General features: G+C 35.4%; 1 protein-coding gene across 2 annotated transcripts in view; it reads left to right on the top strand.

The window, feature by feature from the left end:
* LOC131074932 (replication factor C subunit 2) overlaps positions 1-16433 on the top strand; it is a 118194-nt gene that overhangs the window by 49807 nt on the left and 51954 nt on the right. For both annotated transcript variants that reach the window (XM_058011672.2, XM_058011671.2), the window contains exons 4-8: positions 15247-15369; positions 15498-15567; positions 15699-15772; positions 15987-16107; positions 16221-16283. In XM_058011672.2, coding sequence (XP_057867655.1) covers positions 15247-15369; positions 15498-15567; positions 15699-15772; positions 15987-16107; positions 16221-16283 — 451 coding nt within the window. The remainder of the gene's footprint in view (positions 1-15246; positions 15370-15497; positions 15568-15698; positions 15773-15986; positions 16108-16220; positions 16284-16433) is intronic.

Genomic DNA, 16433 nt, shown 5'->3' with positions numbered 1-16433 from the left:
AAATTTCATCATAAACTAATGAATACTTTTCATGCATACTTAATTGTGCTATCAATAACTGAATATATTCCATTATTCTAATCTAAATTCTTTCATGATCCAAATTACTGTATTTAGTAAGATGACTACATACATGCATTTAAGATTAACTTCATCTAATCCACATTATACATTTTAACATAATGCCATCCATACATACTAAACTAAAAAGGAAACATAAGAACATAAACATCACATAACACCGAAATGATATTGGAGTTCACCCCTAGAGGGCTACATCTCCGGGTCTGCTCAATTGCAAGACCCCTCTGATAATTAAATAATAGAGAAGAATACATAAGGTCACATCATTTACAATCCTGCCATCAAGGCGAACATAACCAATAATACATACGACCACATCGGTCAAATAAATACATGAATGATCCCTGAATAGGAAATGATCCAATTGAACATAATAAGAAGCAATTACAAAAGATCAACTGGAGCATCCGCAAAACTAAGTCTTCTTAATCCATCATAAGCATCCCATGGTCTAACATGGATATTAGGTTCTCACAGGGGCATAGACATCAGGACGACTCCACAACAGTGCTCCTATCAAGACAACACAACAACACACTAGCGAACATAAGGGACAAGTGTCATCATATAATCTGATATGGTTACCATGGCAAGTCTTCATAGGTTCCAACCTCATCCACTGGGTTACCCTGGCAACCTAATCCGAACCTCCAGCCCATCCAAGCCTTATGTGGACCCAACACAACCTTTCGTGAAGACAAGGTTGATGGTTTGCCATTTTAGGCCTTCCCATTGCATGCCGAGTCTGTACTAGCACTCATCTCATACGTGAGGCACAATTATCTTCCTTAGTGATTCATTAACTAACTCTCTAATATGCTATTAGGTTATCACTTATTTAGACACACTTTCGATGGGTTGCCCAGCAACCACTTTGGGCGCGACCCTCAATCGAAAGCCACTTTCCCAAATGACACTAGGCTATACTCAAACGAACTCCTAAACCAAGGAATACACAAGGTCAAGCAAACGGAGTTCAAAACGATAGGAATACCCACTTGGTCAAACAAGACTTCATACGGGGTGCACTGACTGACGGTACTCTAACTAGAGACCTGACCAGCTATGGTCAACCACAAACCAACATTCAACATCCGCATAAAGGACATGACTGGATACAAACCATCACATGAAAACAATAAATACTCGAGATCAAGGACATAAGCAGGTACCCAAATCAACAAACAACAATAACCAACAATCACAATCAAGGACTTGCCATTTCATAAGCAAATGCGAATACAAAAAATTAAACATGCATAGGCAATAACCGGAAAAGACAATTTTTTTCCATATTGATTAAACATTAAAAATCAATCCAGTTTTCTAAAGGATCTAAGTTTGATTGCAGTTATCTACCTCATCTAGGTACAGGTCGTTCATGGTTTTCTAACTCGCTAAGTTCATATGCATCATAACATAACATAAATATTTCATCATGAGTTTTTAAATCAAATTCACATTAACATAAATATTCTATATGCAGAACAGCCAATGATATAAAATCAAATATTCATATGATATTTATTGTTCAAAATAAAACATCATTCTTATTCTTTTTCGAAATAAATAATCCACTCTCATATCTCCAAATCTAGCATATACTTTCCAAAAAATAGAAAAATACATTTAAGGAAACTTAAACTGGATAATCATTTCCCAACGAAATAAAGTTCCCAACCATATATTAAAATAATATACCAGCTAAGGATATTAATTTGTATATATGTAATTTTATATATACCTAAATTCATAATTTACAACAATTAGTATATATTTAGAAAAATATACCTGAATTAACAAAAATAGAATTTGAATATTAATTAATGTATATTTACCATTATACAATTAATTAATAACAAATTAATCATAAATTATTATTTAATGACTAACTTAAATAATTAAAACTTTATTTAAATATTATATTTTTTTTTTTACAATAAAAAAATATAAAAAAAAATGCGAAACCCATTAGGGAGGGGGGTACCCACGTGGGCCCCTTGGTAGCCCACGCTACCATTGGTAGCGCTGCTACCATCTGGTAGCAGCCACTACCCCTGGTAGCCTGCTACCTCCCCGCGTGGTGGTGATTTTCCTTGCCACGTGGGGTTTAATTTATTTATTTTTATTTTTATTTTTTAAAACAAAACTTCCAAAATAGAACCCCAGTTTTAATTAATACACAGTCTCATACAGAGACTAAAACCATTTCCAGAATACCCATGGTATTCATGATAATAAAATTTCGTTGAAAAACCTTCAGAATAGGCAAATTTTTCCAACTAAAACCATATTTGGGCAAAAGAATCGTTTCCCACAAATTGATTCAACGAATCAGCCAGACCCCAAATTAATTTCTCAATAAAAACTTAATCAGAAAACCTTCAATGGAGTTTAAACAAAAATCATCAAGAACAGCCAAACCCATTTTTAAAATTTTTTTTAAAAATTTTAATAGAAGGGCAAAGAAATTAAATTAATTCTATTTCAAATAAATTTAAATCTTTCCTTTCCAAAAGCATAAACAGAATAAATTTATCATTTAAAATTAACCATTTAATCGAACTTGCTACCAACTTGAATTGAGCAATTCTAATTAACGATTAATCGCATAAAGGGAACCTATTTAATTTAGTCCCTTAATTACTAATGCGTAAACACACATTAAATCAAATTAAACATTAAGGATTAATTACTCAATTTAACCACACACAAAACATGCAACCCAAGAAAGCCAAACAGATAGACGACCTGCATATCCCACCAAAAGGGATATTGACGAACGGCTGACGAGGCTCACTTGAGCACAACTATGGTCAAACGAAGGTCTCACGACCATCTAATCCAATTTCTAAGGGCCAATGAGGAACACTCAAACCTGCGAATCTAAGTGGAGACGAACCTTGCACCCATGCGGTACTGTACCTGCAATCTCCTGCAACTATGAATCACACATGCATACATATATATATTTAATAAAAGTGTTAGCCCGAGATTAATAACACGAATCAGGAGAACTAATAAGCTTACTTACAAATTGATGTGAAAACCACATTAACCGGTACACACAATAATCAAAACATCTGACTATAACATTATAACATGATAAATTAACCAAGGTCAAACCGAAATTAGAATCTAATTAGGGCAGGGGTACTACAATTAACATATAGAGTAGACAACCACCATTGCCTTAAAAGAGGCAAAAAAGACTGATCCCTGAACCACATCGGCTCAAATTTGAAAGGAAGCTTCCTAGGAGCCCTATCCTCCAGAATAGAAAGCATTATAGGAAAGCGATCAGACCCAGAAAAAGGTAAAACTGAGGAAAAGAAGTCCTGACCAGAGTTATACCAGTTATCAGATACCAAAAATCGATCCAATCTTTCAGCAATTTGACAGAAATCTTTCCACATATTAGTCTAGGTGAAAGGGCCATTTTGAGGTTTACAATCAACTACATTCAATTTGCTGATAAAGAGGCAAAAATTAGCAATAGTATGTTTATTAGGAATGATCCTCCCAACTTTCTCTTCTAAACAGGAAATTGCATTAAAATCACCCCCAAAAATCAAGAAGGCATTCATCAAAGGAGAAGCAATCAAAGCCAGACTTTCCTAAAGTTTCCTTTTTTCCACCAACCCAACAGAGCCATAAACATTAAAAAGCCAAAATTTAATATTTGATAACCTACTCTTAACTAAACCAAGCATCCAATTTGATGAAGAGGCGACCAAAGAGAGGTCCAAAGTAGAATCTTTCCAAAGAAAGGCAAGGCCTCCAGATGCCCCTAAAGAAGGAGAGGCACAAAACTTCCAAGCTTTCCAAGAGGTAAATAACATATCTGCTGAAGATAAATCTAACTTAGTTTCTTGTAACATCACAATATCACACTTCATTAAATCCAATTGAGACTCAATCAATCGTCTCTTGTTAGGGGCATTCATTCCAGGATATTATTTTCATTGGACCAGAGGGGAGGCATCGGCTCCCCTCTTTTCACAATTTGGAGTGTGAGAGACATTTCCGACAACAAACTCCTTTTGAAAGCTCCTTTTAGAAGCCAAGGCTCTTGTAACTGACGGACTAAAAGGTTTTTTGGACCTCTTCTTCTTGGAAGAATCCAAAGAAACAAGAAGAGTTGATTGGATACCAGCATCAATCTCCAATTGAGTTTTAACATGCTTAGGCTTTTGACCCCTCTTTGCAGGAGTGCAAAAAGAAGAAGCAGGCGACAACGGGGACTAAATCAAAGGTAAGCCATCTGGAGGAGCAGTTCCTACAAGGGCCTTCTCCTTACCTTGATCCCTGCCCTCCTCCCTAATAGCATGCAGTGGATCACCAAGAACAAAGGGAACCAAAGCCCTTTCTGGATTGAGCAAATCAAAGGAATTACTAATAGGGAAAGCAGATAAATCATTGTCCAACCTACCTAAGTCAGCTTTAATCGAGGTTATTACTTTATCAGCTAGATCAGAATTTAATACAATGTCATTATTATTAACAATAGCTTGCACTTGAGCAATAAGATCATCATCCAGAATGATAAGAGGGCTATGAGAAACCAAAGTATGTCCATTAAAAGCTAACTTAGCAGGGCTAACAGGCAAAGAAGAATCCTTAACAGCCAACTTTTCTTTTTCCAGACCCACACATTTCCCAGAAGCTGTAGTCAAGGGATTAACATTACCCACACAAGCCTCCTTATCTTGACCCAAGACTTGTGAAGGAACAAAATCTTTATTAATGCCAACTGAAACATTTTTATCCAAAGGAGAAGTGCGAGGAGAAATGTGAGAATCTTTTAAAACAGAGGGCACAAAATTCCAAGAAAATCATTCAGGATTTCTATCAACAGAAGAATCTATAGGTCTGGAAGCAAATCTAATCTTTTTCATATCAAAAAACAAAGCCGAATCCATGACAACTGAAGAACGAGAAAACTCTAATGAATCCTTTACAAGGTTTTGACGCCAAATACCTGCAGAGGACCGAATGTTGCAAGTTCGAGGAGGAGTCACATTCGCATCAAGAAGAACACAAATTTTAACCAAGAAATAGCCATCCTCAAAAATAGAATGTGACATTAAAAATTTGCCAAGGGAATCCCCAATTTGCTTTAAAATATCCGACTCAACAAATTTAGAAGGCAACTGAGGGAGTTTAAACTAGACAGGAACCCGTTTAGAAGAAACCCAAGAGGACTCGAAGAAGGGCTTCCAAATTTCAACAAAAACCAAATTCTTACCCAACCAAAAAATTGGGACCTCTAAAGCCTTATCTCTAGCCTCAGGAGAATCAAACACAACAATAAAAGCACTTGCAGATAAAACTTGAAAATATAAGGTTCCATACCAGTGCAAGTGGATCTTACATTGAAGCTTTGAAAGAGGAATAAAGTCTCCCCAAACCTGAATAATGACTGCAAGAGCCTGGAGATCACGAGCCTTTTTCCCCAGAGAAACATCAGAAGCATCAATTGAAGGTACCGGAAGCCATACAGAGTTTGATTTCAGAGACGTCTTGGGTATCGGTAGAGGGCGAACAACTTCCTCCGATTTCTCCTTCCTCAAAGAAGCGCCCAACTTCTGTTTTACAACGACAACCCTAGGTTCCATATTTGCCCCCCAATGCCGTGCCTTATTAACAGCTTGGGAAGCCCTAAAATTGCCACCTCTCGAGCCATACCGCTGAACACCAAGAGCCTTTGACCCTCTTTTATGGCCCCGTCCATTTGACTGTCGAAAGAACCCTTGAAAATACTCTGAAGATGGGAACGAATGGAAATCATGCCTACCATTTTTAATCCAAGGCAAAGCCTCATTCCCCACACGAGCATGACGGAGAGGAAGACCTGAAGAATCCTTTTGTCGGACAGCCATGTCCACCCACTGACCATTCCGAAATACCCACTGAGGCACATGATCCATCTGGGTGCCAAAAGGATTTGGCGAGGGAAGGGGATCGACGGCCGCTTCATCTCCCCAGCGGAACTTCAAACCCTCTTCCTGCATGCCGAAAGTTCGCCAAGTGCCGAAAAATCGCCACAATGGATGTTTTTATTATATCATGATGTTTGTCAATATTAAGACTTACTGTTGAATTCATGTTTGCTACATTGTTATTATCATTCATTATGATAATAATTTTAAATTTATATTTATATTTGTGATATTGTTGTAACTAATGAATCTACACATCCATCACAATAAAATTCTCATAAATTTCTAATGTAATCCCTTGGGTTAGTTTAATATTCAAAATACGTGAACCACTTTGGAATGGATGGAATTCAAGACCTTGAATCATAAACTTGTATAGCCCCACAAGTAATTGAAAGATAAGCATTGCACGATTGTTGTTGCATTATATTTCTATGGTAGTGATGCAGTAAACAAAAGGACAAGTTTTTGTGATGATGGGTTGTGACAAGCTACATGTTAGGGACAATAGAGGTTGTCAAGCTAAAAGATCTAAAAGAATAGATATTTGTGCAAAATTATAGATATATGTTTTTGGTTAGTGTCGTTACACATTCTGGAATTTATAAGTAAATTAAGCATTGCAAAGATATCAAATTATAGATGAAATGAAACATAAATTTTTAGAAATCATGTACTTTATAAATGAATGTATCATTATGATTCATTTACTGTCTAGAATGATAATCACAAGCAACAATATACTAATAAAAGAGTCTCATATGTTATATAATCCAATGATGGCAATGAAGAGCACACAAGAAATACTGAAAGGGGGGGGGGGTGAATCAGTATTTCAGGTTTTAAAACTTTCAGAAGCTTAAATCACATAAAAACTTAAAAAGCATAGCCTTTAAGATGCAGACACCAGATTTCTCATGGAAAACTTTTCCGATAAAAAACCACAGTACAAAAGCTTTCATTAACAGAATAGGCACCAACCCAAGGACGCAGCTATTCTGGCTCCAAAATGGCCAAATTGTACACGGTGTTATTGACATGTTAGTCAATCGCAGCCGTTGTTTGCAAAATCTATGGTGTAAAACGTGTGACTAACTTGCATTTTATGCACACCATACTGCCGTTTTGGAGCCAGAATAGCTGCGTCCCCAACCCAATGAGCACCAACTCAATTTACATAAGCGAGCACCAACTTACTAAGAGCATCGACTCCTATCAACAGAGGCATAAAGTGAACATCAACTCCAGAAATTCAAAATAAGAAACATGAATGCCTCTATGCACCTAAAGGTACAAATAATGCACAGCTCTGAGCTACAAATCCTTTCTCAATCGACATGACAATAATAAATACAGTCTTCAAATTACTGAGACAAGATTCATCAAAAACCAGGCTATTTTGCCTGAGTATATGCCATCACAACCCTGTAGTATTTTGCAGCAGTTACTCTTCCTTCCTCTAGCAGCTCAAAAGATAACATCTTTCATAGATTGCCCAACAGTATCAAAGATACACAAAAAATATTCTGCAATCCACACCCATCGTTTCAACTCTCTAATGACACAGTAAATAGACTATAATCATTCTATCTGCACTCAACCCGTGTCTTCTATTGGCTTTTGAAAAAAACGAAAATGAATCAGCAGAAATAAGAGACCACTCCAATACAGTTCACAGCACTCCACAAAATATTCAATACGCACTCTCAATCAATTCGCACAGCACTTAATCCTCTTCCTTCAGCATTTCGGGCACCACACTTATTCATTATCGCACTTTCAAGATGAGGCTCATCGTGCTTATATCGAACAGAATTCTATATTTAAGAGTTCGCAGATATCATGTTTTAAAAAAAAAGAAACATATTTTTTACAAAATCCGAACTCAAAAGATGTTATATCCAAAATTCTGAAGCACCGAACACAGGAAATATTTTTTCCTGTTTTTTGGCAATACGAAATCCCAAAGTTATAGCATTTCAATACAACCACACATCCAACCAAAGGAGTTACATTGCTTTTTTTTTTAGCAGATACGAACCAAAAAATTTATAACGGACAAAGAAGTAGCGCAGCAACAAATACAACGACTCTGCCAAAAAGCACAGAATAAAATCATTTCCGATTCTGAAGAAGTTGAGCAAACAGAACTTATGTCTCCAGCTGCCCAAAAACGTCTTCTGTGGGCATCACAGCACATTTTTCCCAACACGGCATTATTCTCTCTTGTTTTAATCGTCCAGTAAGCTCAGAAATGTTTAACGCATAGAAAAACAAAGAAATATGCCCAAAATAATAAGCCATCCAGCTGTTACAAAGACTTTTCAACCAAAAACAGCTCCATAAATGATCCCCTCCTTTTTTAATGCAAGGCGTTACATTTAGAACTGTTGCAGCTCATAAAAGAAATTGTGCCTCATTTCACTAAGTCAATTATGACTTGTTTGATTCTTCATCGCACGATGAATATAGCTGCTTCAATCGGTAGGGCAAAAACACACCACATAAAAAAACAATAGTACAATAGTCTATCTTTTGTTTTTAACACACTTGATGACGTGGAAAATTAATCTGACATGCCATATTAATCAGACTAAACAGCTGATCAGCAGACAAGTAAGCACACAACCAGCTTAAGCAGACAACAAGGTAGCTCAACCAGATAGGCAAGCAGCTAAACCAAGTAGGCAACCAGCTCAAGCAAACAAGCAACTAGCTCAACCAAAATTCAAATCTCTTTTGAAACTCATCAACTGACCTTTGACTTCAATGACAAAAACTGCAACAGGCAATTCTCATTTGCATTGAAATGTCAAAATGTTAGAGCAATTAGCATGGAGTAACAATCAGCCTCAAGTCCTTATTTGAACTCATCTACTTCCATGTGTTGTGTGTCTAGTGGCTTGTCATTGTCTAGGTCTAGATCATGTGGCTTAGCTTAAGTTGCCAACCATGTTATGGGTATGAGGACTTGCATGTTGGTTGGCCAAAATGTTTCACTAGTTTTGGTACAACTTGGGTATGACTATATAAATAATATATAAATTTTTGCCAAATAGAAATATTTAACCATGATATACACAGAATAAACAAGTTTGACTGTTGAACGTAATTAAGAGATTGATAAATCAAAATGGTTTTAACTAACTTCATATTATCATTGCAGTGGTTAAATAGCAAAAAACCTACATAGTTCATATGGAGACTCAATATAATCATCACATTTCTTTGCATCAAGAGCATCGACATTGCCACTTGGTTTATTAGAACCACAAGCAATTCTAGTGCCAGTCCCACTAGATGTGCTATGTAGGTCTTATGTAGAAGTGTAGTGTCCCCATCTTGAAATAGGATTTAATAATAAATACTAATAATAAAATCAAAATATAAAAGTATAAAAATAAAATTAGAATTAAAATATAAAAGAATAAAATTAAAATAATTAATTTTTTTTAAGTTTAACAAATGGTCAAAAGGCATGAAATGGAAAGTTGTGAATCCCTCAAACATGAGGTATAAAAGTGGGAGAGAACTTCATTTGAAAGGGCAATTTTAGTCAATAATCAGAAGTGCAGATCTGATTTGAATAATAAGACAGCACGACGAGACATGACCTTTTTGAATGGATATCTCTTTCGGGAGAGATGTGTCTCCTCAATGAGATATGAAGGTATAAAAAGAGTAAGCAATTAATATGAAGAGGAGGGATTAGGAATTCAGATTCTGAGTTTAATACAGAAAAGTGCAGGCATCGATCAAAGAATGGAATGGAGGGAGGAAGAAAGAATGGAGCATAGGGATTAATGAAGGATTAATGGAAGGAGAAAGGAATGAGCAGAAAATTAGGAAGTGACTTTTCAAGGACAGAAATGATGAAAGATTGTGATCCTTTGAAAGGGTAGTAATTTTGAAAGATTATGACCTTTGCAAAGTGAAGCAATGATGAAGAGATGTGACTTTCCATCACGTTGGAAGTTATAAAGGGAAGAAGGTTTCATTTGAGGAAGAGATGGAAAGGGAGATCAATTTGGAAAATAATTTATTACTCTCAAAGGGCAGAAATGGAGGGTGGTGATTGATTGATCGGATGAATTCCTTTGATTGTATGATGTGAGGTATTGACGAGTGATGATTAAGTGATTGTTCGTTAGATGATTGATGAGTGATGATGTAATGAAGGCTGGTTTGATTTATTGGTGAATGATGATTGAATGAATAGTGATTTGATAGAATGATTTGCTTGGTTTGATAATTGATGATTGCTTTGTGGACCCATGAGTGATAATTGATAAGTCCCTTGAATGATTGGAATTGATCTCTCTTCACCAATGAAGTATAAAAGAGATCAATTCCAATCATTCAAGGGACTTATCAATCATCACTCATGGGTCCACAAAGCAATCATCAATTATTAAACAAAGCAAATCATTCTATCAAATCACTATTCATTCAATCATCATTCACCAATAAATCAAACCAGTCTTCATTACATCATCACTCATCAATCATCTAACGAACATTCACTTAATCATCACTCATCAATACCTCACATCATACAATCATAGGAGTTCATCTGATCAATCAATCAATCATACAAATGTCAATCAAGCAATCATTTCAAAAAGGAAGTCAATCAATCAAGGAAGAGATAATCAATTTCAGAATTAATAAGAGTAGTTAGAAGACTTAGATATTTACAAGTACTTGGTATGATGCATAATACATAATACTTGTCTTGCTGATCCACTTAGCATGTCTGCATTTTAACAATATTTGGGAATGATAAGTAATTAATATAATGCCTCTAATGTATATTATCATTCTTGCTATTATTCGTAATATATGCATAATCAATTATATTAATTTAGATCCTTTTAATACTTTGATCCAACCAATAATCCCATTATGGGGTGAAGGAAGAAATACATGATAAGGAGACAGCAGCGCTGACACCCCCATCAAGTATGCCAACCTCCGAGATGGGGCCAAGAGGCCGAATGACTAGACGTTCATTCTTTTCTTTTGGATTTGATTGGAAAGGATAGGCTTTCAACACCTTATGTGATTCTCTAGGGGATTCCATAGTGTAGATTGGTTGGTAGGCAAAGCCTTTGAGTGAAACCCATCATGCTCTAAAAATGATGAATAAGGAAACATGGATAGGGGGTGTAGTTACAAGCATTCCACTAGGTAGACCATCCCATGCTGGATGTCCAAGGTGTAAAGTTATTTCAATTTCAATTAAAGAACAAGTTATGAACTATGTATGCTATAAATGGATATGAGGAATTATGTCAATGTCTGATAATTCTGATTTTATCTGCAGGTCTGAAGGAGAGAGATCATTTAATATTTTCTATGTCTACTCCAAATGAATTCAATTGGCATATATATCATTTAGGCAACCGGTCAATTGGTGTATTGACCGGTCATGCCTTTTAGGCATGACCGATCAATGCACCCATTGATCGGTGCCTTTGTAATTATACCATTAACACAATGCTGATTATCGGTTCAAAACACCCGATAGCATATTGTAATATCATAATATAATGACTGATCAATGTAATGAATCGGTTCATATAAACACCGATGATTCAAAGTGCACGATGTATGTAATCCAACCGGTGCAGTTGTTAACTAATGTTAATTCCAAATGAAGCGGTGTATTCATTAAACCCGATAACAAATATGCCCGATATAATTACGCCTGATAACAGATGTGAACCGGTGCCAATGGTTATGCACCCGATAGCAAGTATGTATCGGCTAATAACCCGATGACTTATAGCATTTAATATGCTATCGGGTTAATACCCCGATAGCATATTAATGCCAATTAATAATTGACATTAATATGCTATCGGGTTGTTAGCCCGATAGCATAATGATAAGTGATGTTTGTACAATCCGATAATCATATGCAATATAAATCTGACATGAAGCATGTAAATAACAGAACAAGGAAGGTTTAGGAAGATCTTATCTTGGATAAGCTACCATGCATTAACACAAGGTGCCTGCCACATGGGGCCAAGAGGGTGAGTGTCCGCTCTTGGGCTTAGTGTGAAGGTTGCTTCTAGCTGATCCTATCATGCTCCTTCATTCAAACACTATCTAATGAATTTTGATATTTATATGTATTTGTACTTATATGTGTGATTACTAACCCTAATGGAAATAATTGAGATTTATATATATATATATATCCAATATTGTTTAATATGGTTGTAGGACTTAAATCAGGGTTTATCTTGTTAAAGGCATTTTAAATGGTAAAGTTATACCTCTAACAATCTTACATTTTTTATTTGAATTGAATTTGTGATTTTAGGGCAATCCCAAAAGGGGACATTAGAAGAAGTTTCTTGCCCCTCCATAATATTGTCGAGCAAGGTAAGATGTGCAATGGAAACATTTGAGCTGGGCTATTTTGACACCACTTCCCAATGGCTTGTCACCATTTCTTTTACTAAACATGCTTATTTGATATGAAATACAACTTGGAATGTAAATACATCAATTCTTTCTACTTTTTGGTTGTCAACAGGTTGCACTTAATTGAGTAGATAAAGAAGTATATACCCCATTTGTGCTTAGTTGAAGAGGAACTTGCAACCGATTGAGTTAAAATCTACATATAAAAAGACTAAGAGTAAAAAAGAAAAGAAAGACTAAAAAACATGTTTGTGATAAAGCTTTGATGGCAAGAGGCTGCAGGTAACATTGATCCCTAGCCATGTAGGTACCACCACATTATGAGTGTCCTTTTACTTGTTTTGAAGAGCATTGGAGCTTTGACTTATTGAGGCTATAAACTTCTTGAACTTGCCCACTAGATCAATGAAGATTCTAGTGAATGTCACTTCATACCTGTCACTAATTTCAACATTTCTTTATGTTGGCACTGCCCCACGCAAATATAGTATCTCAATTTTTAAAATCTTTTAGGAGTTAGAGATGGGAAGAAGATGTTGTGAGAAGAACTATTTTTTACTTGTTTGAAAATTTTCTTTGAAGGATCCTACTGTTTTATCGCTACGATGCCTCTTATTTTCTTGATCACAGAGTTGATACCATCATATATTTTGTCCAAGCATGGCTGGTCTGTTTTAATAAATCTGATCATGCTCATGATGGGCATAGTGTAAAATAAAAAATCCTCAGAAGCCCATCAATCCTTGTATAAGATCAATCCTTCCACTGTTTGGGCCTTATCTATGTTTGATTACCTCTATACAACACAAATTGTTGCTGAATTTCCACAGTGCACAATGCCTCTTGCACCTTCAAAAGTCATCTAAAGATGATTGCGTGTGATGCAAATCAATTCTTGACAACCTACTAGGAATCCAAATATTAAAATAGAATAAAACAATAAAATTAAGAATCTAAAAACTACAACATTGCCTATTTTGTTTTCTAATTTTATATTTAAAGAAAGGTAGGTAAATCAAAATATAATAAAAAACTTAAAAATCATAATAAATGAAAAAAGCAAAGATTATTTAAAGTTTAGTTACCTTCCATATCACCAACTTCAAGAAATATTTGGTCATTAGTCATAATCTTTTGGATCTTGTTGGCCTCTGTAAATTTATTTACCACTTGATTCAGCTATCAATATTTCACATTGTTAGGTCGAGTAAATGAAGGATACATGAAGTCCAAAATATATAGTCGTATCTTGCCTTAATCAACAATCATGTGATTTTAGTTTTTAGCATTGTTCATTATACTTTGGACAATTTCTTAAAGCTCCATTGACTCATTTGATTTGATGAGGATGTTGGCAAAGAATTCTACATCTTTCATCTCCCCCTCATAGTCAATTGCCATAGAAACCATTGCTTTCATAGGACAAGCTGTAACGGTATTAATTAAGGGTGTCCTCTTGCAATCTTTGCATCTGTTAGATATGATGGACACCCCTATTTTGACCTACTCTAGTGACCAACTACTTAAGAATTAACCAAAACTGAAAGCAAAAAATTTCTTTTAAAAGTTATCATTCATGCCTAGGTGTAGCACTATTGCAGCAATCCCTTAACTTGGTTGCCTCGTCAAGTCTATTTGGTGTTGTGCTCATGGCATATTGTGTTTTTCAACTTGCAAAAAGCAATGGTCAACATGCTATTGACAAACACCTCTAATATTGGGGATTTTGTCTATGTGTCACAATCTCATTGGTTGCAATCTACTTGATCCAACTGTATCAAAACTTCTCAAGATGGGTCCCTAAGCATCACACTCCCTAAGCATTTGACATTGGACATGTGGCAACTTCTTGTGCACTTGACAAGTTAAATCGACAATTTAGGAGATCTTAAGATGGTATCATGGCTTGGTGGTAATCTTCAAATACATTAGAACTCTTAGAAATTAAGGTTTATTTGATCGTCGCAGTTGGTTGATGGGTTGTGGAATTGTGCCCATTGCAGGAAGTGTGTCAAGGGGCAATATATGATTTTGAGAAAATTATGCTCTAGGTGGGTTAGATAGTGCTTTGAATGATTTCATTTGTTTTAAATCATTTTTTTGTTTCCTTTTGAAGGCTTTGTGTACATGGAGGTAGGCACAACAAAAGGAACAAAAGGAAGTGAATATCTTGATAATAAGAATAGTCTAGTAACTTGTTTTCTATGGTATATTTGGATCGTGGAATGTAAGGAGAAAAGCAGAAAAATATTCAAATAATAGAAGTCAAATTTGTTAAATCTTGAACATGAGCCGAAGTTTTTAGTTTTTGGAGAGAAGTGATCTTCTATCTTTTTGATCTGTGAAATTCCTTGTTGGGTGATCTTCACCTTTGATGCCATGGATGCTGGAGGACAGGGCAGGGGTAATCTTTTAAGTAAAATTCACCTAGGACCTGCACCCATCTTCATCTGTTGGGAGTTTTCCCCTCCCATTGAGCTGGATGTGCTATTTTACTCACTTTCAGCACTTTATCATGTTTTCCAGGAGGTTTGGATTTGGGGCTCTCCTTTTGAAGCCTGAATTTTTAATCGCTTTCCATCCCATTTGGCAATAGAAGTGATCTTTTTTGATGACATAATATTGGAACAAAATTAATTGGTGACAAAACCTAGTGTGGTACTTTTTCATTTAGTTGAGTGTATGGCTCTTAATCTGTTGGTAAATGTAGCAATATTGTTTCTATAATGATTATGATACTTCTTTGTGTTGGAGCAGTGACAAAACAATTACCCATGTGCAGGCCAGAGCTATATAAATCAAGAGTTTTAGAGCTTAATGCTAGTGATGATCGTGGTATTAATGTTGTTCGCACAAAAATTAAGGACTTTGCAGCAGTGGCAGTAGGTTCTGGTAGTACCAATAGGTAGAATTTGCTTTGATCTTGTTTAGGTTGTTTATTTTTTTTTTCGTTAGAGTTTGAAAAATTCTGATAAAGTATTTCAAATTTCAGCTTCATTGATTTTGCTTATTCCTTTATTTGGCTACTTTTAGTGGTTATCTTTGTCCACCCTTTAAAATCATCATACTGGATGAGGCAGATTCAATGACAGAAGATGCTCAGGTATACAATTTTCTTATATCTGTGCTATAAATGAAACTTATTAGTTTTATATTTTGTTTACCTTTATTGTATGAAATATTTTTGCGTAAAGAGTATCCATAATGAGTAGCATTTTTCTTACCAATTGATAGAATGCCTTGCGACGTACCATGGAGACACACTCTAAAGTTACAAGATTCTGTTTCATTTGCAACTATGTTAGCAGGTATTATATCTGTACGTTTTCCTTTTGGTTGTATATGTAGTGAAGATAAATTCTGAAACTTCAGAGCTATAACAGTTATGTCTAATGCTGATACATTCACTATATCTAATGCCTTAGTTTAGGGTGCCATAGTTGGAAATGGAAATGAAAATGTTTGAATTTTAACCTTTGTGTTCTTTGGCTTCCTGAGTTTTTGATGTGGCAAATTTTGTAGGATTATTGAGCCACTTGCTTCTAGATGTGCAAAGTTTCGATTTAAACCACTTGTTGAAGATATCATGACTAATCGAATACTACACATTTGCAATGAGGAGGGCCTTCACCTTGATTCAGATGTAAGGATTTGATTAAGTATAAAGTAATATTGGAAAATTCTATGGTAGAAATTGAAAGTTCTTATAGCTGTTTTTACTTTTTAAATATAAACATAATTATCTTTATTCTATAGGCCTTGAAAACTCTGGGGTCTGTTTCCGAAGGTGATCTTCGTCGAGCTATAACTTGCTTGCAGGTATGTATGATTATAGATCATGCACATTCTTATAAATACATTTGTAGATGGAACGTATACTTGGGAAAAACTTAATATTTGTTTGAACATTTGCATGTGTTAAAATTTAGATGATATGCTTAATTTATGTTAGCTTAATTTTTCAAATGC

Source organism: Cryptomeria japonica, chromosome 5 (assembly GCF_030272615.1).
Source record: "Cryptomeria japonica chromosome 5, Sugi_1.0, whole genome shotgun sequence".
NCBI lineage: Eukaryota > Viridiplantae > Streptophyta > Pinopsida > Cupressales > Cupressaceae > Cryptomeria > Cryptomeria japonica.
This window is presented reverse-complemented; position numbering and strand designations above follow the sequence as displayed.